At 33.5% G+C, this 22,505-nt stretch overlaps 1 protein-coding gene across 1 annotated transcript in view; it reads left to right on the top strand.

Annotated features, from left to right (window-relative positions):
- Positions 1 to 22,272, top strand: part of GRIK2 (glutamate ionotropic receptor kainate type subunit 2) — a 364,539-nt gene extending 342,267 nt beyond the window's left edge. The window contains exons 15-16 of the mRNA XM_065735652.1: positions 5,246 to 5,496; positions 19,576 to 22,272. Coding sequence (XP_065591724.1) covers positions 5,246 to 5,496; positions 19,576 to 19,740 — 416 coding nt within the window. The 3' untranslated portion in view covers positions 19,741 to 22,272. The remainder of the gene's footprint in view (positions 1 to 5,245; positions 5,497 to 19,575) is intronic.
- Positions 22,273 to 22,505: the final 233 nt, after the last annotated feature.

Genomic DNA, 22,505 nt, shown 5'->3' with positions numbered 1-22,505 from the left:
TTCCAATGAAAGTATATCAGACTTCTTAATTACAAAATTAAGGTTGTTCTCTTTGAATAATGACTTGAATTTGTGCACAAAAAGAATGTAAATTACAAGTTATATTTTTTTGCTCATAAATGATTCTTTTGAAATGGAAAAGAAATTTGAAACTCTGAAAACACTTCGTAAATGTGAATTCTTCCTATCTCATCTATTCACACTTTCATGGACAGAATTCAGTAATTAAATTAGGATAAATGACAAGCGTAGCACTGTGGCCTTAAATTTGTCATGGTGTCTTACAGACAGACAACAGAGTAAGTGAAACACCTAAGGCCTATACAATAGCCTGTGTTTTTAAGCACTCAAAATATGAAGATTCTTACTCTCATCTGAGGAACACAATTAGCTGATGTCTCCTATGTCTCTATTTCCCGAAGGTCCACCAAGAGCAGACTGCCTTGCTTCATTAGTCACTTATACCATGTAACAGGGAAAGAGAAATCTACATGGAAAATAAAAAACAAAACAAACAAACAAACAAACAAACAAAAACCCCACAGTTTTTCTTATTTGTTGGAAGGATTAAACTGGAAAAAACTAGCTTGCTTCATTTCACATCACAAAGGATATTTGTTTTCAAATCACAGACTGATTGAGTTTGAAAGATACCTTCAGAGGTCACCTGTTCCAAACTGTCTGCTCAAGTAGGGCCAACTGGAACCAGTTACCTAGGACAGATTCAGATGGCCTTTGAATCTCTCACATTCATTTTGTAGTGTAATGAACTGACAGCTGGCTTACTCTATACTCTTAAAAATACCAGGCTAATTGCTATTTCTTGTGCAAGTGCTTGTTTTGCATCTAAGGACATCTTCTCAGTGTCATAATATTTAGATTTTTAATTGTTTATGTGTTCATTTATTACATTGAGTGTTCAGGACATGAACATCCTCTCTCATTCACTTGAGAATTGAACAAAAGTCTTCAACTGAGATAAAGAAGGATCTCTCTTGTCAAGTTAGCAGGAGATACTACATTTTCTTTTGATTCATTTCTTCACTGTCGTGTGCTGCTTGTTTTCTACTATTGCCAAAGAATTCCTGTCAATCAAATACACAGCTATTACAATAGCATAACTCCATGATATGGAAATAGCATATAGTGATACCAAGGAATGGGAAAAATCAGTCAAATGAATGAGTGAATCCAGAAACAGTGAACTGTCAAAAATTTTCCCCTTTCTTTGGATGTTGATTGGTAACTTTTGAATTCACACAGGCAGGAGAAACAAACCGAACTACACTGACTCTTCTGTATTGCTTCTCTCTCATGCCAGTTAGAGAGGATTTTGTGCTAGGAGAAAAACTACCTTTGACTTTCATACTAAAAACACTTCTGTGGACCTAAATGGCTTCTACTATACCCAGTGCCCCTGAACTGCATAGGAGACGAATATCTCCTATGGCATGTTGTAAATTTGTTTGACAGTCTTTATTTCTGAGTGCTGAGTACACTACGTATTCCTGTAAGGTGTTCCAGGACTAAGTGATACATGAGGCCCTGCATCAGGAAAGATTTTTTCTGTTTCCTCATTGGCTAAGCATTTATATGGTCAATACTGAAAACAGACAAGGATCTGATTATGGTAGTGTATTCCTAATTAATTTCCTCACTCTGATAAAAAAAAAAAAAAGAAGCATTAAGTAAAATTACAAGATAAAACAGTCGTGTTTTTAATAACAAGGTAAACATAACAGCAACAAAAGAGACTATAAATGATGTAGATATAGTCAAAATGGATTTTTTTGTCAAGTAAGTGAAAAGTAATATGTAACCACATCACATGGGCACAAACTTCCAAATTTCAAAATATCAACAATTTACAACAATTTCTCATTCTAAAATTCACCTGGAGCAATGAAACAAACAAGTTCCTGTTTCAACAGTCTTTAATGATGTTGTGAAATACTACTATTCCTTTTTATTTACTTTGTGCCAAATTCAGTTCTACAGGTCCCAGTATGTTCCAACTCCTTTTGTCTTAGATTGGAAAAAATAAGAAAAGAAGATTAAACAGTCAAGATATATAATTTAATTATACCTTACTAAGAAGGATTTTCAAGATCAGCCAGATCAGCAGGATTTCAATATATTACTGTATATGCAGTGAAGTCTCAATATATCAAGAGTGTGTGTTCATAAGTCATGACTACACATAGTTAGATGTGCATAAATATCTGCTGAGACTTCAGGGAAGAAAATTAATCAAAATAACCAGTATTTCTGAGACTTTGCAGTCTTAAAATAACTTTATGCAAATTTTCATTTACATTTTTAATCTTTAAGTTTTTACAAATATGAACTATTGCATTTCTCATTCATTTTGTTAATCATAGACAGGTATTAAGGTCTTCATAAACTGTAAATAGGAAGAAGATATTAAAATTCTTATTCCAGCAGGAATTCTCATTCCTGTAAACTGTAAAGTGGGACCAGCAACGTATGGTTTTCTCTGTAGTCCCACCAGTGCTAGTTTGTCATGGGAATGATTTGTGGAGTCAGTAGAGAAAAGAAAACAGAACTTGGGAAAGAATAAGCTTGATATTTATGTACAGCTTCTCTTTTTCTTACACAATCAGTGGAAAATTGTATTTTTATTGTTTTCCTTGAGGTTAGGATGTAGTTTTACATACCTCAGTATCTGCATTGCTGCTTCCTGTCCATGTCCAAGTAATTCTCTACACAAAAATTAGTGAGATTTATTTCAACAGCAGGTCATTTCATTGACATATTAAGTTCACATATCTGCACATAAGAATTAACATTACTTGTGGTTTCTATGAAATTTTGTACATATGTACATGTGCATTTGTCAATGAGTACACCACCAGCTTCTGTTCACTTTTTTTTTTCACTCTGAACAGTAGATGTCTGAAAACAAAAGAAATCAAATCAATTTAATTAAGTATCTTGTCAGATCAGAAGATGACTTAAACTGAGTTCAAAATTATCTCTCAGAAGCTAATGTTATTTAAGTCATGCTTTTATTAAATATTTATAGGGAGTGTAGCACTTAAAACATCCCCCAAAGATTATAGCATGCACGTATACCTCCTCAGGCTCCTGGGAACAAATCACTTTCCTTCTTCCATCTGTAAGAAGATAAGTATCAAGAGTAGGGTTTTACAGAGATTCAGAATAATCAAGATAGTCTAAAACTGTATGAGTTTGGCCCCTGAAAGCAGATGAACATTTTTTTCCCCTTCTCTCTGTTTCCCTATTGTAAAGGTTGTAAAGCAAAGACACCAGCATAAACTAGGAGATGCTACAAAAGAAGGAAAATGAATGCTCACCCATCTCTGAAGATCTAGGCTTGCAGGGAAAGAATTCCAAAAAAGAGGGATATCTAATAAGAGATCATTCTTCAGTGTCTGTCAGCCCTTAAATGAGGTCTAAGAGGAGTGAAACTTGGCTTCAACCCTTCCAGTTGTGTAGGTGAATTGCCTTCACTGTGTTCCCAGGACTGAACAGGTCTTCCCTTCAGATGCTCAGTCAGTGTTTCCCATACACGTATAGTCGTGTGTAAACATAACATACCTCCTAGCACGGAATGTTCTTATTTTCTAAGCAGAGAAATAATAAAAACCCGAGTTCTTGCAAGTTTACTTTGTAAGAAGGCCAGCTCTTCCTACCTTTTATTTTGGAATAAAGGAAGAGCTTGTAATATTTTTAATGAATGTTTGAATTTCAATTACTATAACATTTCTATGTTTCTCTTTTTTTCCATGCTGGCTCAGCAATCCTTTACAATTGGCTATATTCTCATGACAAGTTCTAGATATGCAATAATAAATTGAATGCCTTGTTAAAAGAGATAAAATACTAAAAAAGACATATTTTCTCAGAATCTAAAGAGTACAAAATATTCCATGAATGTTTTCGTTCAACTCTTTCAGAATTAATGAAAATATATGAAATAGTGAAATGTCTCCGCATTATTTCTCTAAAAGGTTTCTGAGAATTTTTTAAAGGTATCAAGCTAATGAAAATACATTTTATTATTCATCCAAAAGAAATATTGTAAAAATGATAGCTAGTCAGTAACACTGTTATGACAGAAAGAAAAAGAGGAGGGATTCTTTGTAGAACTGCATTCATATCACATGAAAAAGGGGATGCCGTGTCTTTTCATCTTTTCTTTTTTTTTTATTTTTCTTTTTTTTTCTGGGATTTCTTATCCACTTTAATGGAAAGTCTTTTTTTCTCGTTTTTGAAGGAGGAGAATAAAAATGATGGCTTTGTTCTCTCCTTAAATATTACACCAATCTTAGCATGGAAAGATCACTTCTAACTGATGTGTTTTACTCTCTAATATTTGGAAAATAAAGCTTTCTCCATTTATGTTATTCACTAATTAATGTAGAATTTAAAGTACTCATTGAAAAATCCTTGTGCGTTATATAAAGGAGAGCAGATGACATATGAAGATATGACAATACTTTGTGAACTGCCCTTTGAAATACTGTAACATTTTTAAAGTGGCAAAATTTACACATTATATTAAAATTTTAGATTATGAGAAAGAAATAGTGTACATAAACAATATGCAAATCCACATCCTTGTTATTCAAACACCTAAGTTTATCTTTCTTGAATGAACTGCTGCCTGGTAGTGCTAATAAGTATTTAGATGCCATAGTGTCTGACAATCTATCAAATAGACCTTTGTGGACTTGTTCTGAAGCGTAAATTGATGTTTCTATTTTGTAATAAAAAAATCATAATATGAAGTGCTCATTACATATCAGACTTCGGATCTTTGGATTAGCTTTAGGGTAGCAAGCTAAAGCAACAGCCTGTATGTTCATATTAAAGAAAATATACTGCAGTATAATTAAAAGCCTCATGAGATTTTGGTCTTTTTTTTTCTTTTTTAATACTTTTTGATTGGATTTAATAATCTAATAGACCCTGGGCTTAAATGTGGTAGGACTTACTTCCTCAGTATTTTTAAGCTTACTGGAAACACAAGTTGGATCAAGTTTTGCACATATTTACTCATGCGTGCATGTAGTTTTGAATCTGTGTGACCAGAGTGACCAAGGTTAGGTGTACATGGCTTTCCTAAGAATGTTATGGCTGTAGAGAAGAGGACATTATTATTTTTTTTTTCTGTGTCATTGCATTGTATTTTTTTCTCATCAGGAGTACATTTCCTTAAAATATACAGTACATTGTATGATCCCTGTGATTTCTTTAGGTTCTCCATATAGAGACAAGATCACTATAGCAATTCTACAGCTGCAAGAGGAAGGAAAGCTTCACATGATGAAAGAGAAATGGTGGAGAGGCAATGGCTGCCCAGAGGAGGAAAGCAAGGAGGCCAGCGCTTTAGGAGTTCAAAATATTGGAGGAATCTTTATTGTCCTAGCAGCAGGATTGGTGCTTTCTGTCTTCGTGGCAGTTGGGGAATTTCTGTACAAATCTAAAAAAAATGCCCAGTTGGAAAAGGTAAATATTGTATTTTCCTATTTTTTTTTAATTATTGTCTACTTAAATAAAATTTAAAACATTTTATAATGAAATGTAGGTTCATACTGATTTTTATTTTATAATACAGTATTTCTATAAAAAAGGATCACAGCAAAGTACCCAGAGTTTTACATTTACAGCTTTTAATTTGTGTTCAATATGTTTAATTGTAGCCAGCTTTCAGGACAAGTGACTATTTCTCCTCTTATTCAAGCCTGAAAAAAGACAGCTTTTTACTCCTGGAAGTTCACTGCAGTTAATTTTATGGATGAAGAAGAAATCTGAAACTGTAATGGGAATCAAATTAAACTACAGATAATTCTGATTTTCAAAAGACCAAACTGTCTGTAGCTCACAGTCAAACCATATAGATGCATCTATAGGAATGTTCCTTTTGAAGTTTATACTTGAAAAATTGTCCTGGTAGCATCTGGAAAAGTTTACTTCAGCATAATTTTTTTGTGGATTTACTGCTACTCATAATATAATGTTTTGTAATTTCAAACTGACTTGATTTTGAAAATTCTAGCTTTATCTTTTTTTTTTTTTTTTTTTCTGTACTCACCATTTCCATTACCACAATGTTATAATCATACCAATACTGGTAGTGTATTTTTGAAACTCTTAGTTGAAATTACAAACTTTGCCTAGTAAATAAACCTCTCAATATAAGCCCATGTTTAAATCTAAACTCAAACTATCTACTTTATTTCTATGACATGTTCTGAATTTTTAAAGTGGAGAGAAACTGTTGTTTTTAAGTAGGTGTTTATTTATTGTCATTCAAATTTTGAGGAGCTTGTGACCTATGGTAATTCATATATTTCAATTTAGTAATTTAATTTAGTAAAATCAGATGTAAATCCAACAAACATATCTATATCTTTCCAGATGCTACTGGTGAATTTTTGTAACTTGAATTATCCCTCATAATATTTAAGATTTGTTTTGACTTAATTTTAGGCCACCATGCTAGTGTCTTTTAATTTATATCTTGTTGAAGACATGTTTTTAATACTCACAAAGGCTGTGTGAGGTCACAAGGTCCTAAACACAGTTTGAACATGCGTACATGCTATTACATTGTTAAAAGATCATTTAGATTTTTGTGATGCTTCAGGCTCATTCAGTTCTGTTAATGCGCTATTTGAATGTAAACATTTCTGAAATGAAACTGTGAGGGAAAAGATAGCAATCACCTAACTAACCATGTAAACCTCAAAAATCTTTCCTTGAGTATGGTAGATATGGATTTCATATGGGAACCAGTATAATTTGGTTTAGCTTTTCTGAACTTTTAACACTTAGGAAAATAGAAATGTTTTTATAATAATCTTGTAACTTCAGTTCCTCTATGTTCTGCAGGGTGTGAATACTTAATGTACTTAATACTGTCAGCATGTTAGAATTTGTGTGAGGAAGAAGTAAATAGAAACTATTTTCTATTTAAGGAGTTATTTCTCAAAGCCCTACAGTTTCTTGCTGGTTTTGTGTGGAGTTTTTTGATCTATTTATTTATTTTTCATTTTTAGTTTTATATATATATATATATATATATTTTTTTTTTTTTTGTGATGGATAGAGATAGCAATATGTGGAGGTATCTGAACATCTTGCATTTATTGTACCAAAAAGGTTTCACCATACCAGCCAGTATTGAGATGGTTTCAAAATTTAGGACTGAATCTGAAGCAATTGGAAGGGTTATGTCTTTCTGCTCTCCTTCTACCCCATCTTCCATATCTTCCCTACTTTCCCCTCCTCAAACACCCAACTACTCTCATCTCAGGAGACCAGTAAAATTTAGAAATGTAGGATAAATTTGAATGGAAGTGATGCTGGAATCCCTATATATGGCCTTTGCTGCACCATCCTCACCCACTCTTCCAGAACCCACTGACTTTCACTGAATGACTTCCTTCCTGCACAAAAGTAATAGATCCTCTTTGCCTATGAGAATGGGGTGTAGCAGTAGCCAAAGAAGAGATAAGCAGAACTGTCAAACATCTCCAGTCTCTCCATCTCCTCTACTTTGACAAGTAAACCATGCAAATTACAAAGCCTTGGTTATGCCACTGGGACGGAGGAAGCATGTTTTTCTAGCATTTATTTCAGTATTTTAGATGCAAAGCATCATTATGGCATTTATATAAAACTTGTTGGCATTTGGAGACAGGAAAGATCACAGGTCACATTAACAACTAAGAAAATGAAGGAAATCAGATTACTTCATCTGCTCAATGTATGGAGTATCCTGGCATATAAATGAATGTATTAACAAGTTTGCCTCCCTTGTAAAATAAGAAATATAAAATTGCACTTCTGTTGAGGCAATGGGGAAGCAATGCAGATTTTAAGCTTATAATTTTCAAGTGTTTTTGATGTCAGCTTCCATCCTGGAATACATATGTAAACTGAGGCGTTGACTAGTGTGAAGCTATTTGGAGGAGTTATATCACAAAAGAAATTGTGCTAAGAATAGCAGACAAAATTGTGTTATTTGCAAAAAAACCCTCTTCCTTCCAGTAATTGAAGTGGCTCATGTATCCATGCTCCTGACGTGCTCAATATGTGAAGGTAACATAGGACACTTCTTGTCATTCTGGTAAACAAACACCAGTAAGCAGAATGCTACCCATGCATTCACCATAACATTTTATAGACAGAGAAATTCTCCTTTTACTGACACTTCAAAAAGCAAAAATTTTTCTGGATTTCATCACCATTAAACTGTTAATCAGTGACATTTGCTCTGGCCAGTTTGTTTGAAAAAAAAGTGTTCTTATTTACTAGGTATTATCTGGGAATATCCAGATGAAAGCCTAACCAAAACAATCAATAGAACAATCAAACAAGCGATAATAATAATAATAAAAAAACCACCAGAAAAAATGTATTGACTCAATTATACTATCATTTATAGTCATTCAAATCTCACAGGTCATCAACAGATCAAAGGTAGATCTGTTTGGAAGAAAATAGCAGATGTATATTTTATTAATTTTGAATGGTTAAAAACTTGAAAAAAAAAAAGTGAAATGAGACTCTGTACAACCTTGGAGGAAATCCAGTCAGAGACTTCCTAAATATGAGATTCAGTGGGGGAAAATGAAGGTTAAAGGAGCTGGACTTATTCTATTTGGAAATGAAAGGCTAATGGGAGAACTCATTGTGGCTTTCCAGTACATAAAAAGAGGTAACACGAGGGAGACTTGAATTTTTTGCATGGTCTGATAGTGATAGAACAAAAGGGAATGGTTATAAAATAAAAAAAGGGAGACTGAGATTAGATGTTAGGGGAAAGTTTTTCACTGTGTGTTGAGGCTGTGGGCATTTGGAGATAAGATGTGGGTGCCTGATCCCTGAAGATGCCCAAGGCCAGGCTGGGATGGGGCCCCGAGCAGCCTGAGCAGGTGGGTGGAAACCCTGCTTTTGGTGGGGGGTTGGAACTGGGTGGGTTTTAAGATCCCTTCCAACCCAAGCCATTCTGTGATTCTATTATATGATTCTATGATAGTACAAAGTACTAGATTAAGAATGTACTGAACCAGCAACCCAAGCAAAGTACTTCTGTAGTTATATGATCAAATAGTAGCATAAAGATTAGTAAAATTAGCCTCTGTGAAATAGGTATTTTTTATTATGGATTATAAGGCAATAAAAATTGTATCTAAACTGACACTGCTTTGCATCTTACATAGATTTCCCAAGAAAGACAGAAACACTTGAACATTCTGTCATAATTATCTGCTCAGCTACACAGTTGAGTGATGAAAGATCAGCCTAGGTAGTTTATCTCATGGCCTTGTCTTTGGAAGAACTGTGGTATTCCAGAGCACACACTGGTAAAGCGCTGAGGGAGATGGCAGTTCAGAGGTTGTCCCAAATGCATTCTTTCAGAATGACCACAAGATGGTGCCTTCTATTTTATTAGAGAGCAATTTAATTGTTACTTTTCCAATAGAATTTATGTCACAATGTTCCTTTATATTTTATTTTTTATTTTTTATTTTTACTTGTGGCCTTTTTAAAAATGCTAAAAACTTGGGTTCCATTGTTTATTATGCAAACATCTAATTATGTCATCTGCTTGGAAACATGTTATTAGACAGACCTTTTTTACCTAGCCAATCTTTGACAATAAATGCTCTACTATTTGCATTTTATAATTGCTTTTACTGGTGAATGACCTACTCTTTGATTTTAAGAGGCACTCGAAAAGCAGTGAATAAGCAATGTTAGAAACAGAAGCCATCTGAAACAATTACTACAGCCTTTTTTGTTGTTGATACATTTCAGTGTGTTATGGATTATGTCCACTTCATACATTTATTTTTGTAAAGCATACTTTATTATCATAAAAGCCAGGAAAAAATTGACTTCTAGACCATTAATATTTAGCTTAATATATTGATGGGTCTCATCTCAAGCATTTATTGACCTTTCCCTCATTTTTAGTCTTTTTTTTTTTTTTATTTATTTAAAAAAAAGCCTTCTCTGAGATAATTTCCATTTTGATACAACCTTAGCGAAGTAATTAAGTAACTGTCATAAAAGTAAGCTATGTTGTAGAATGTTCTTGTCTACAGCTGAAAACTTTAGGAAAAAATTCATGCTATTGCTGTGAGTGGTGACAAGCGTATGTATACAGAATATTTGCATGTTTTCATCCTTGTATTCGTTTGTTCCTATCTTGGTCATAGCTTCTTTGTAAAAAGTGGCATTGGCTCACTTTCAAAAAGTAATTTTGAAATTTATTTTCACTCAGGCAGGAGACCCATACCTTTACAAGATGCAAACAGGGAATAAGATCTGCTGGGCTGAAGAAGCTGTCTATAACCACATATCAGTTGATGTTCTTCAAATGTAGTTTAACAGTTCCTAATTTTGTTAAATGGAAGTAGTTTAAAATGCTAACATGAGCTTTGTTTGCCAAGGTCTTTCTATCATCTGAATGGACCAGGATAAATGTAATTCTTTATGATTTACAACACTTCCTTTTAGAATGAGCATACTGCATACATGTAACTTGTTCTAACTTCTCTCAGCAAGAAGTTAATCAGTGTTGAAATATTATGAATGCTTAGTTGTCTACAGTATATGCCAAAAGTCATTATTTCAATTTTTGTTCTTGTTTTAATTATTACCTTAAACAGAAATACATCAATAACTTCATATGGAGAAAAAAAAAAATTAGGATCCCTTCTTGCTCTACAAGATTGAAAATAAATAAAGAAATGCTAAATCAGTTTTCATTAAAAACTTTCATAAAATCTGCAGTGTTACTGGAGTTCAGAGAATATTCCTAATAATTTAATATCAAAAGCATTTGATAGATAGGACATTAGTTTACAACAGTTTTCAAGCAACCCTAAAGTAAATCCCAGTTCAGAGATATTTTAACCTTTCAGAAAAGGCAAATTCAAAAGATTTTCAAGATGAAAAGCATGTTCCTCAGGCTAAAATAAACAAAAGAACATGGGAATTCATGGTAAATCAAAGTGAAAGCTTTGGGATTTATATCCCAGTAACTTATACACAACATAGAGTCAGTGATGTTATTTGTATTGTCATATCACATTTGTTAAAGAATAAACCTCGGAATTTTTAATGCTGGCTGGGAGAAACAGCAGCAACTGTAGCAATTCATAAAAGTAAATGTTTTTACAGCTTTGGTACATTGCATTGTGCAGATATGCAATTGGAAAATTGGAAACTTCTATCATCTTACATTCCCTTGAGCACTAAATGTGGATTTACAGGCTTGTATGGTTTGTATGTGCGTATGTTGACAGAATACTTGAGGATGAGGTATTAATTATAGTTAAATGCCATAATGGAAACTAGCCAGTGGAGTATTAGAAGATATTTTCTAATGTGGACAAAAGTGAACAAACTCCCACATTTTTTAGAAGAGGTTATATTAAGACTGAAATTGAACAAATGGAAATAAACAATTTTACCTCTGATGACATTTTTTAAATCAGTTGCAAACAATAAAATACTAACAAACAAAATCTCTATTTTAACTGAGAACTGAAATGTATGCAAAACTGTCTATTGCATAAGCACAATTATAGGAATGGGATTTCAAAAGGTTTCCAGAACTCCATTGATATTCACTGAAAGATGAAGTCTTAAATTCCAGGTCCTATTTATGGCATAATTTATGTTTGACACAGATAACTTAAAGTTGTATAAAAATATTTGAAAACCTCAACATGTCATTTATTTCATAGTAATTATAGTTCTCTTTCACTCATCAGTAGAAAGAGATGTGTTCCTCTAAATGTTACATTAACATGTCATATCTACAAATATTTTAGTAAATAAATATTAATATTTATGTTTTTGATTAATCAGCTATGCTAAAGATAAATGTAATATAAGCAGCCTTAATATCAAGATACTTCACACCTAAATTTGTGTCAATGAATTCAGAGTTAACAATTTGGCTCCAATGAACTTTTATTTAGGTTGCTTTTACTTCAGTACGAGCCAGCAATGCACTTTGAGTTACCTTTTAGTTTGAGAAAATATTCTAGACTGCCAAATGAAACCATATAATTATGAGGAAAATGATGCTAACCATTTTGATACTATTCAGTGCAATATGATTATAGTAGTGTTTCCAAAACAATGAAAATCACTTCCATTAAATTAATACTATTAGTCTCTCTGCTCAACATGATTTGAGGCCATGTGAGATTTTATATTAAGCTTAAACTATCGCACCGAACTATAGAATTAGTACAAATTTTTACAGTGAATAATGTACAGTAGACCTAATCAAGCAGGAGACTTTTAAAAAGCTGTTTAGCTATAATTATTCTTAGGAATATCATATTTATTTTCTAAAGTGGTTCTGTAAGACACACTGTCTATTTTCAGATTACATTATATGGTGGTATGTAACCACATTTAAATCCACGTAGATTAATACCCCAAAAGACTGATTACATATTATCAACACTTCTTTTTACCATGCCTGAAGATCAAGAATCCTGACTCTCCTTGGACAAATGAAAAATGAGTTTAGATTTAGGAGCAAAAATGATTTAACAGGTGCATGAAATTTCACAGCCAGTGCCACAGGATCTTAGGAATGGATTTCTCTGCTGAAAAGCAGAGAAATATCCTACACAGATGTGACAGGGAGGTACAGAACCATTAAGATGTTGTACTGGATATCATTCTAAATCAGATGGGCACTACTACTTATGCTGTTATTTCTTTGCTCAGAGACATTTATATGTCTGAAGTGCTATGAATTGCTATCAACAATTTTTAAACATCTGAAAGTCATGTGCAAGTGTTGTTCCAGAGAAAATGGGCTGCAGTAATCCATTCTGGATGAAGACCTGTGAGTTTCACACCACTAGAAGTTATTGCCACTATCCTAGACCAAGTGACATACTGTACTTCTTGCCACTGAATCAATTCAGAAACCCAGACTCAAACTTAGGGACCTGGAGGAAACTGAGACTGTAAGCTCAGGCTCCTTAGAGACTCCCCATAGAGGAAGAACTGATCAATAAGGGTAGATAATATCTTCAGGTTGCTTCCCTTTACTTGTGCAGTGTAGCACCCATCTTCTGTCATACCCCTTCAGCCAGGTACTGGATGCACAAAATGACTGCATCATCCTGGTCTGACAAGAGAACAGGACTGTGAATCATCTTTATGCTGATGATACCACAGCCCAAATTATTTCATTATCTCCCCAGTGGCCTCATATACTTGTTAAAAGGAGAGATGACAGGATGAAACCTTGTGGAATCCTGCATGAGAGAGAGCCCTCGGGGCTGATGAGCAATTGCCCTATGCCATCCTCTGGGATTTCTCTGAGTGGAAAGAGTGGAACCACACAAGTGCAATCAAATCTGCCCCAGCCTAGGTCCACAGGTGAGTCAGAAAAACATCATGGTCAGTGTGACATTCAGAAAGGCTGCTGACAGGAAGTACGTGAAGCCACCTTTGAAAAAGCTTCTGCAGTGGTATGAATTCCCCAACACTATGAATGTAGTATAGCTGTCAGGCTACACTCAGACTGGAAAGCAGGCTGAATGGTTTTCAGAAGACTGTAAATGGACTCAGAGGGTGTTTTTACTAGAACTCTCTTGAGTTCACCAGAGTACATGTTGTTTCATCAGGAAATCAATTTTAGAATTGGAGAGTTGTTGAACTTGTTTTCAGTACAACAATTAGCATTCTATTAAGCTGGTCATTCAAGACAAGCTGGAATCTTATTGTCCTTCAAAAAGATGCTAATAATCTATGCTGCAAGTGACTTGGTGTTTTTTGTCATTTTTTTATTTCTTTCTGAGGAAGAGCAGAGGGGAAGAGTAAGCAGATTGGGAAGGATTGATGGGTTCATTTTTATTTTTGTGTTTGTTTGTTTTTGACTAGCAATGATACGCTGTGTATCATCTAAGCTCATAATACAACCCAAAGTTCAGAAGATTATTCCAGGTTGTAGCACTACTATTTTGATGCAGGAAGGGCCAGTAATATCACACTTGTTAATTCTCTCCAGATAGCTAGAAAAGTCATTTGAATAATCACTGTTCACTTCACAGAGTGAAACCCCTCAAATCTCACCAAGCTGTTTGGAACGGTTCTAATGGTCTTGAAATCATAGATATTATGGTGGAAGCAAAACTGAACTTATACAATTATAATTTTCATTTTGCTTTATTTTGAAGTCTGTACTTGAGTAGATGATGGATCTGTCATATATTTTTGTCCTGAAAATTACTTCTTAAAATGGATCCCAGTTCTCCTCCCAACAAAAATTTAGTAATTCCTAAAACTGAATTTGAGAATACATTGGTAATATTTTCAGCTAATTGATGTAAAATTGCTTTTCAGTGTATTTGTGTACTACACTGTCTGTGTAATGAAAATATATTACAACAGAAAAGTAGATAGCAAAATCTTTTAACGTATCTACATATATGTGTGTGTACACTCTTTGGTTTAAGACTAGATACATAACTAAGAATCCTAAAAATCTAAGCTTTATATGTATACTTTGATTTATTTTGATAAGATAATGTTTTAACTACCATGAGATAATTTATTTGTTATATCCTACTAACTGCTAGAACACTGACCCTTAAGATGGCAAGAATATATAGAATTTCTGCTGCTACTACTTTAAGAAAAACTAACAAGGTTTCAAATAATATCTGATATTCATAACTGGAAGTAATAATGAAATTCAACATAAAACTTGTAGTTTTGTACTGAATGTTGACAGTCAACCTTATATTAAATCCATTAAGGAGGGAAAGATCTATAGCAAAGCAAACACTGGTGAAATTTATATTTAAAAGAGATAGAATATTATTCACTTTACTCAGATTGCCAAAAGTGATCCTAGCTTGCTTTTGTATATATATAATATATACACACATATAAATACATACATGTATATAATATACATACATATATATTTGGACATTAAAAGCAAAACTCATACTGTAAGTGAAGTTTCATAACTCAGTGTATAAAAAATGCTAATATGTTTTCTAATTACCTTTCTAAATTTGTATAAAGCAATATAATGAAAAGAGTTAAATATCATCTAACTTTCATATTAATACATTCATGCAAAGAAATGTTTTTTTTTCAGACTATAGTGCCACGTGCAAGCTATGTAAATAGACTGTAAACAGTGGTAACATTCTGCTAAATGGTTATCTTGATTTCTCATGGTTTGTGAGCTGTCAGCTGTGACAGAATGAAAGAGGTATCTGTTATTTTTCTGCACTTGTAGAGAAGAGGGTTGGTTGCTTTTTATTTCTGTTGGATGTTCTTTTTAATGTTCTTTCTTCTCTTATTAAAATTTTCTTTTGTGCATTCTCGAAGTCTCCACTTAGAATTACAGACATTTTTTCTGATGTTTTATAGTGCTTGCTTGCTGCAACAAAATAGTTGTACTTAACAGTGCTAGTGTTTGGCAATCTGTATGCCTTCCTTCAATTCCCCTGCTATTTGGTCACATCTAAGGTGACTTGGAGACAACATTTACTTTTTGGTACCATTCAGGAACACAACTTATGATTCTGTAAGCGCTGGGGGAAAAATCAATAATAACTGATGTTCTTGTAATGTGCCTGCAGTGTGAAAGGTAAGTCAGGGCAAAAGGTTATTTTCATTGAATTAAGAATATAAGCCTGTAATATCTGTTAAAAGAGCTCATTTTCGTGGTATACAGCAAGGTCTGAAATACAATCTCTAAGTTCTGTAAACATTTCACTCTTTTTGCCAACAAACTGAATGGTCAGATGTTATCAACGCGGAGACAGTGGATTATCTTTTCTAAAATAATGCCTGAAAATGTCATGTATTTGTCTGAGAAAGTATTACATGGCTGCTTCTTTATTTCACATCATGTTATTCCTAAAGATGTATTCTAACTTGTGTCTTGTGTAAGTACACAAAATTTAACTGTACAGATAATTGAGAATGTACTCAGATTGTAAACAAAAGAAACAAAGAAGGGATTTATATTTAAAAACATAGAGTAATCATTTGTAAACTTTTTTGAACATAATTTTTCAGTGTGTAGGAAAGCTCTTCTGTATGGCATATTTCTCAGATAGAACCCAAAGAAAAGTAAGAATCCACATCATGCATTTTTCCATAATGTTGAACTCGTCTGCTTTAAAATGGATGACTGTTTCAGTGAATGAAAATTTAAAGAAAAAAGAAAAAAAAGTGTTATTTTTTCTATTCAGAACTTAGCTAACAAAGAGATGGTACTGTCTGGGAGACAGTTTATTATTTTTTTTTAGACATTTGATCATTTAAAATAATGCATAGCATACCTGAAAAAAAGATACTAAATTAATTAGATTTATATATATATATATATATATATATATATATTTCATATAGTGTACACAGCTAAGTTCTAATGAGCTTAATTTATGTAACATAACTTAAAAATACAGTGGAGGAATTTCCTAGATAAAATAAGTATCACAACATTTTGTTAACTGCCTTTTTAATACTGTCAATCTTGCCACCATTTCTCATTTTATAGGGTTCGTTAAAAGAGTATTCCAATTGAGATAAAATTCTCAGAGAATACATTTTGGCAGTTTTCTTCAGATGTTATTTTCAGGTTTTCTCAGAATGTTGGCATCGTACATGCATCTTCTTTTCTCTTGTTTTCTTATTGTAATCCTGTTCATACTGATAGTGCCTTAACATTGATACCTTTTGATAAGTGTTTGCGTATCTGTGAAAAATTTGGTGAATTGGTGGATCTTGAAAAACACTGACTGTTCTGTCACTTTTTTAGATCTCTTGGCAGAGAGGGCAAGGAATAAGATCTTTTTAATGCTTATTAAGTGCTAATGCACCATTTTTCAATGTAGGATTTTCATCTTTCAGTAAGGTCTTAACTCCAGAGGTGAGAGCCATGTTATGGCTGCTGGTAATATAACATGTCAACACTGTAACACTGAGCTGCAGCATTTGTTTCATAACAAATTCATGTAAAATTCCTGAGTTATGTGTCAGGTTCTACATACAGTGAGAATGCCAAAATCTGCAAGCCTTAGTAATTTCACCTATGAGCCTGTATGGAACATTAAGTTAAATATTGCGATTTATATTGATTTCAGGGCTAATTTCAGTTGCATAAGCATAACTGCAGTTCTGATGTTGAGCAACAGCAATCTTTTAAAAATGAATTCTAAGAGGATTGAATTCTTTGTTTCAAAGCACAGTTGAATTAAAGGAGATAGAGTTTCCTGCTTTCTATGCAATGTTAATCAAGAATAACTTATGCAATCTGATGCATTATGGCTCAGAGCATTCATTTGGAAATTTCAGTGAATATCTTCACACAGTGAAAACTCTAAGATTTGTATTTTATCTCAACACAGTGGATAGGAACATTTGAAAAGGGGTAGTTAACGAGTGTCCACTGGACAATTTAGTCTATGAGGGTAGTCAGAAATGATGAATTTTGTCTTGAACTTTGGCCTCTGAAGAACTTATGTCTGACTCATATGCCTGTTCCTTGGATTTAAAACTTCAAATTTTTCTTAGTTGCAGGTTCTTTTTTCTATTACAAGTTTAGTAAGCATCATTAGTTTATTTCAAACTCAGCAGGAGAAAAAGTGTTTGAAAGGAAAAGCATGAAAGCCAGGGGAAGATTATACTTTCCTTCCCTCCTGCCTATCCCCTGCTCATGAAAAAGGTTGGAGAAGAGGGCATGTTCAGAACTTGGGAGATTCAAATTGAATTCTATTTTATGACTGAAGATAGAAATAAAATTACATTTGCCCTCTTTTACTTTACATAGAGTTTTACTTAAATATACTGATGAAGCAGAAACTATCCCCAAAGGACTTGTTCTCCCACTGAGTTCCCCAGTGCCTAATCTTCAGAGATACTAGTGCTCTCACTCTCTCCCTTTCTCCCACTCTGCTTCCATTCACTGCTTTTATGTAAAGTAGAATAGGATAAGTAGGAGGAAACTGGAAGTAATTTTACACTCACTACATTCCCATTCTTTTAATTTTATAGTCCTCTGCTGAGACGCTAGAGTTTAAATCACCTTTGGCAAAAAAAAAAGTACTGAAATGTGTCACACACTCCAGTTGATGAACGCTAAAGAGTTGCAATATTTGCCACATTTCCTAATTTAGTAGTTTTTGAGGTTGGAACTGAATGTGGATTTTGATAAACACAGTTTGAAATTAGTCTTCCAAATATAGGTAGAATGAGATCCTTAAAAGCTTTCTGGACCTAAACTCCCAACTCTAGGCTTGTAGAGCAGTAGAAATCTAACAGTTTACAAATAAAGCAAGGTTCTTGATTCAGAAGAGAAATTGGATGATTATGTGTTGATTACTGCTCAATTACTAATCGCACAAAATCATTAGACTAGACTTAGATTAATTCTAGGTGCTCTGTCTTTTTTAAATTTTTTTCACATCTCCTTGAGTTGTAGATTAGCTATTAAAAGCAAAATTCAAAGCATTGCATCATAGTTCACGCTTCCTTTTTGTGAAAAGTTTTGTCAGAAGTTTGCCATACTATCTCAGGCTCTAGTATATATTATTTCATTCATACATTTATCTGTTTACTGGTAGACATTTCACTTAGATCATATGTTTAAAATGAAAGCAACTTCTCTTCACCCCTCTATTCCATGCTTCAGTTCTATGACCAAGAATAAGCTAATAGCTCAGCACACTATTAACAGTTCAGAATTCATACAAATGAGGCCAATAAAGGAGAGTTTAATTAGCTTTTCAAATGTCCTGCTCTGTGAAAAAAAAAGAAAAAGAAAAAGGAAAAATGGCTTTCAGGATCTACTTGATGAAAACCTCTTTAGGTTTTTTCTGATTCCAGAAACATGGAAAAAAGAACTGAGGTTTTTTTTTATTGTTGTTGTTGTTGTTGTTGTTTGAAAATATATTCTACAAAATAATATTTGGTAGTGGAAGAAGTGTTTAAATGCAGAAGATTTTTAGAAAAATAATTGAAGTAGATTCCTTTATTCACTAATGGGTCTGCATTTTAACAGTAGTTAAATATTAATGTAGGTAAATTCTCCACTATATACCTTACTGTTTTATTAAGTATCAGGTAATCAAACCATATAGAAATTAAATGCAGTATCCTGAAATATGGGAAGGGAAATTTTACTGAATACCTAATATACATGTTAGACTCAGATGTTATCCTCCAAAGCTAAACTATGTTAACAGAACATCTGTTGGAAATATTTTTAAGTATCATGTGCATGCATAGTCTGTAGCTGGCAGATAAATAATTGTAGAGACAAGGTGAATTTTTTCAGTGAGTCATCACAGCTTGATAAGTCATTTTAATTATTATGTGATGCATATTTAAAAGACATTAATTTGTTATGAGCTCCAGGATGAGACAAAGTAAACTTACATGATTGACATGACTGTGCCAATGGAATGAATCTGCTTCTAGGCATTGCAGCTAGACACTTCTTACAGATGTTTATTTTTTTTCTTTTTCTTTTTCTTTTTTTCCCCCCTCTATTTCCCTCTCTAGAGGTCCTTCTGTAGTGCCATGGTAGAGGAACTAAGGATGTCTCTGAAGTGTCAGCGTCGATTAAAACACAAGCCACAGGCCCCTGTTATTGTGAAAACAGAAGAAGTTATCAACATGCACACATTTAACGACAGAAGGTTGCCGGGTAAAGAAACCATGGCATAGAGCTGGGAAGCCTAATACCCCAAGCACAAACTGTCGTCCTTTTTCCAAACAACCTTGCGAGAATGTTTCCTGTGGAAATATGCAACCTGTGCAAAATAAAATGAGTTACCTCATGCCGCTGTGTCTATGAACTAGAGACTCTGTGATCTCAACAGTTGCAATGGCCAGACTCAAATCACAAGCATCATGGATCAACCAAGTTATGCAGGGTTACACTGTTCGTCACCATTATGAATGAATGAATGTTCCATATGAGTTTTGTGGCTGGTTTCAAATGCAGTCTCAATGAGAAATTACAGGTTCCTTTTGATGTTCAACCATTGCCAGGAGATGGAGAACAAATGTCTGAAATGCTACTAACCACAGAAGGAGTCTAGTAAAAGTAATATCTCAGAATTGTTGTGGAACATGAAATCATAAGTTCTTCTGAACTTCCAAATATAGAAGGGTTGGTTACTGTTGATAGACTGTAACTGCCATCTGAACAGCTGATATGAGCTTCCTGGGTGGAAGAAATATTACAGCAAAGAAACATGAATCCATGAATAGAAGGATAAATGTGGAGATGCTCACCTTCTTTCTGGACTGTCTGTGTCACTGAACTAAGTAAATAATTTTTTTTTTTTTTTTTTATAATCATTAACTTCAATTTACCTGGGCTGGAACTTTGATCAAAAAACAACAAAAATAATTCATAATTTTGACCTAATTCTTAGAGGAATAAAAGTTCTGTGAGTACAAAGAAATGTAACTTACAACTTTTAGATAAAAACAATTACTTTTTTCTTAAATTGTGGAAGGGGGGAATAGTAAGGATGGAGGAGGGGGTGGGAAAGCAGTGTATTTCATGCATAGAGACTTGCATTTTAGTATGAATGGGTTTTGAAGCCTTTGTTCCTGCTACTAATTGAACTCAATGGAGCCTGTGCAATTCTCACTAATGTTGGAAGTAGAATGGATCACTTGAAAGAAGTGAATGTGGAGAACTTTAAGGAGGACTGCATTTTTCAATACAGTCACAGTACTAAATGAACAAAATTCTTGAGCAGTTTTTTTTTTTTTCAAAAAAAAAAAATGTTCAGGTTTATTTGTGGAAATGCAAGATTTCTATGAAAATAGTTTTTGTATGGAAATTTTTGTAATACTTTTTATCAGCAAAATAAGAGCATATGTTTCTGTCAGGGGTGTGATGCCAAGCATGAATGGTAGTGCGTGTGCACCACCAACGTTTGGTGAAAACTATTTTTATCAAGAAAAAGGAATCTTAGAAGAGTCATATTTTCAAGTTAGATAATATAAAAACTAGGTGCACTACCACCACTGCTTACCATACAACACCCCTGGTTTCCACTAGACTGATAACATGCTGTCATGAACAATTGTGTGTAAATGGTAAAAGACACAGACCTCTTGACCACACTGTAATAACAGTCAAAGTACACTAAGTTTGCTGTTTGAATCCAATGCACAAAATTAAAAAAAAAAAGGTAAAAAAAGAGAAAAGAGGAAAAAAAACATTAAAGTTATCTCAGTTTTAGTTATTTTGGTTTTTGCTGAGTGATTTGAGCAAAATCTTTATAGTACTTTGTGTTAGTACTGGTACTTGCAACAGCCTCAGCTTTAGTGCCCTAACTTGTTAATTCTTGCCACTAAATATGTGGCTAGAGTGTTTGATGGGATTTCTGAGAAAAGCCAGTAGAGCACACCATGATAAGTTTTCTCTGGATCTAGCTTTTAGTTGTTACAATGCTTATTTTTATGTCCTACCCGTGGTGAGTTCCTGAACATAATATTTTGAAATACTACCCTACAGATGCTGAAAGTTGCACTTACATCTACAGTAAATTTATATGTATCTGAATAAAAAGATGAGTGGGATGGCTATATAGAAATGTTATGTCAGCCAAAAAAGATGATCAAGGCGGCCTTTATATGGAAATTATTTCATTTGCCTATTATAAAAAGACAAAATGAAACCAAACCAATCCAACTTAGAATTACCATAGATAATCTGTCATTTATAAGTAATGAGACTATTTGTTTACTGAGGCTTCATTTAACCTTATCATCATCTTTCTAAGACAAGAGTATAAGATACAAAACCCACATTTTAGAAACTATATAATGATATTTGGGAAAAGGAGGGAGGTTTGTGTCTACTACCCAGTTCTCATAAATCTTCATAGAGACTGAGCTGGCCATTTCCATTGTGAATAGGAACTAAGAAAGAAAGCAAAATCGATGATGGTGGTGAGAGTTTCATCCCCATTTATGTGATAACAAAGAACTAGTTATCTTTGTCAGAAGTAAAAAACAAGATAAAAATACCTTCAGCAAACATTCTGAAAATTATTATGCTTACATAATGCACATTCCATTTTAAGTTAATTCTTTAAGATAAAAAGGGGAAAAAAGTAATTGTCATACAACATAATGAAAACTCCTAATTCTGATGGTTTGGAATGGAAAAAATTGGCTATTGAATTTGTTTGATGATTTACAATAAAATTTGTAAAATCATGAAATAAAATGCTGTATTATATTCAGACAAATCTTTCTTTTCTCGATTAAAATGTTGAAATAAGCAGAAGTTCCATTCTCCCCCTGTTGCACATGGCTAATTCCCATTAACCTTCATGTGAGCTAAAGTAAGTGTAGATGTAGAATATGTCCTAAATATTTAATTGGGTCAAAATCCCTCCATCTCTCCCCCCCTCCCATCTCCTCCCCCCCCCCAACTATTAATTATTAATTAGGGTTTCTGA

Source organism: Cyrtonyx montezumae, unplaced genomic scaffold (genome assembly GCF_038088225.1).
Source record: "Cyrtonyx montezumae isolate F1298 unplaced genomic scaffold, pur_monq_1.0 scaffold_0, whole genome shotgun sequence".
NCBI lineage: Eukaryota > Metazoa > Chordata > Aves > Galliformes > Odontophoridae > Cyrtonyx > Cyrtonyx montezumae.
Note: the sequence above shows the minus strand (reverse complement) of the source record. Positions and strands in the feature narration are given on the sequence as shown.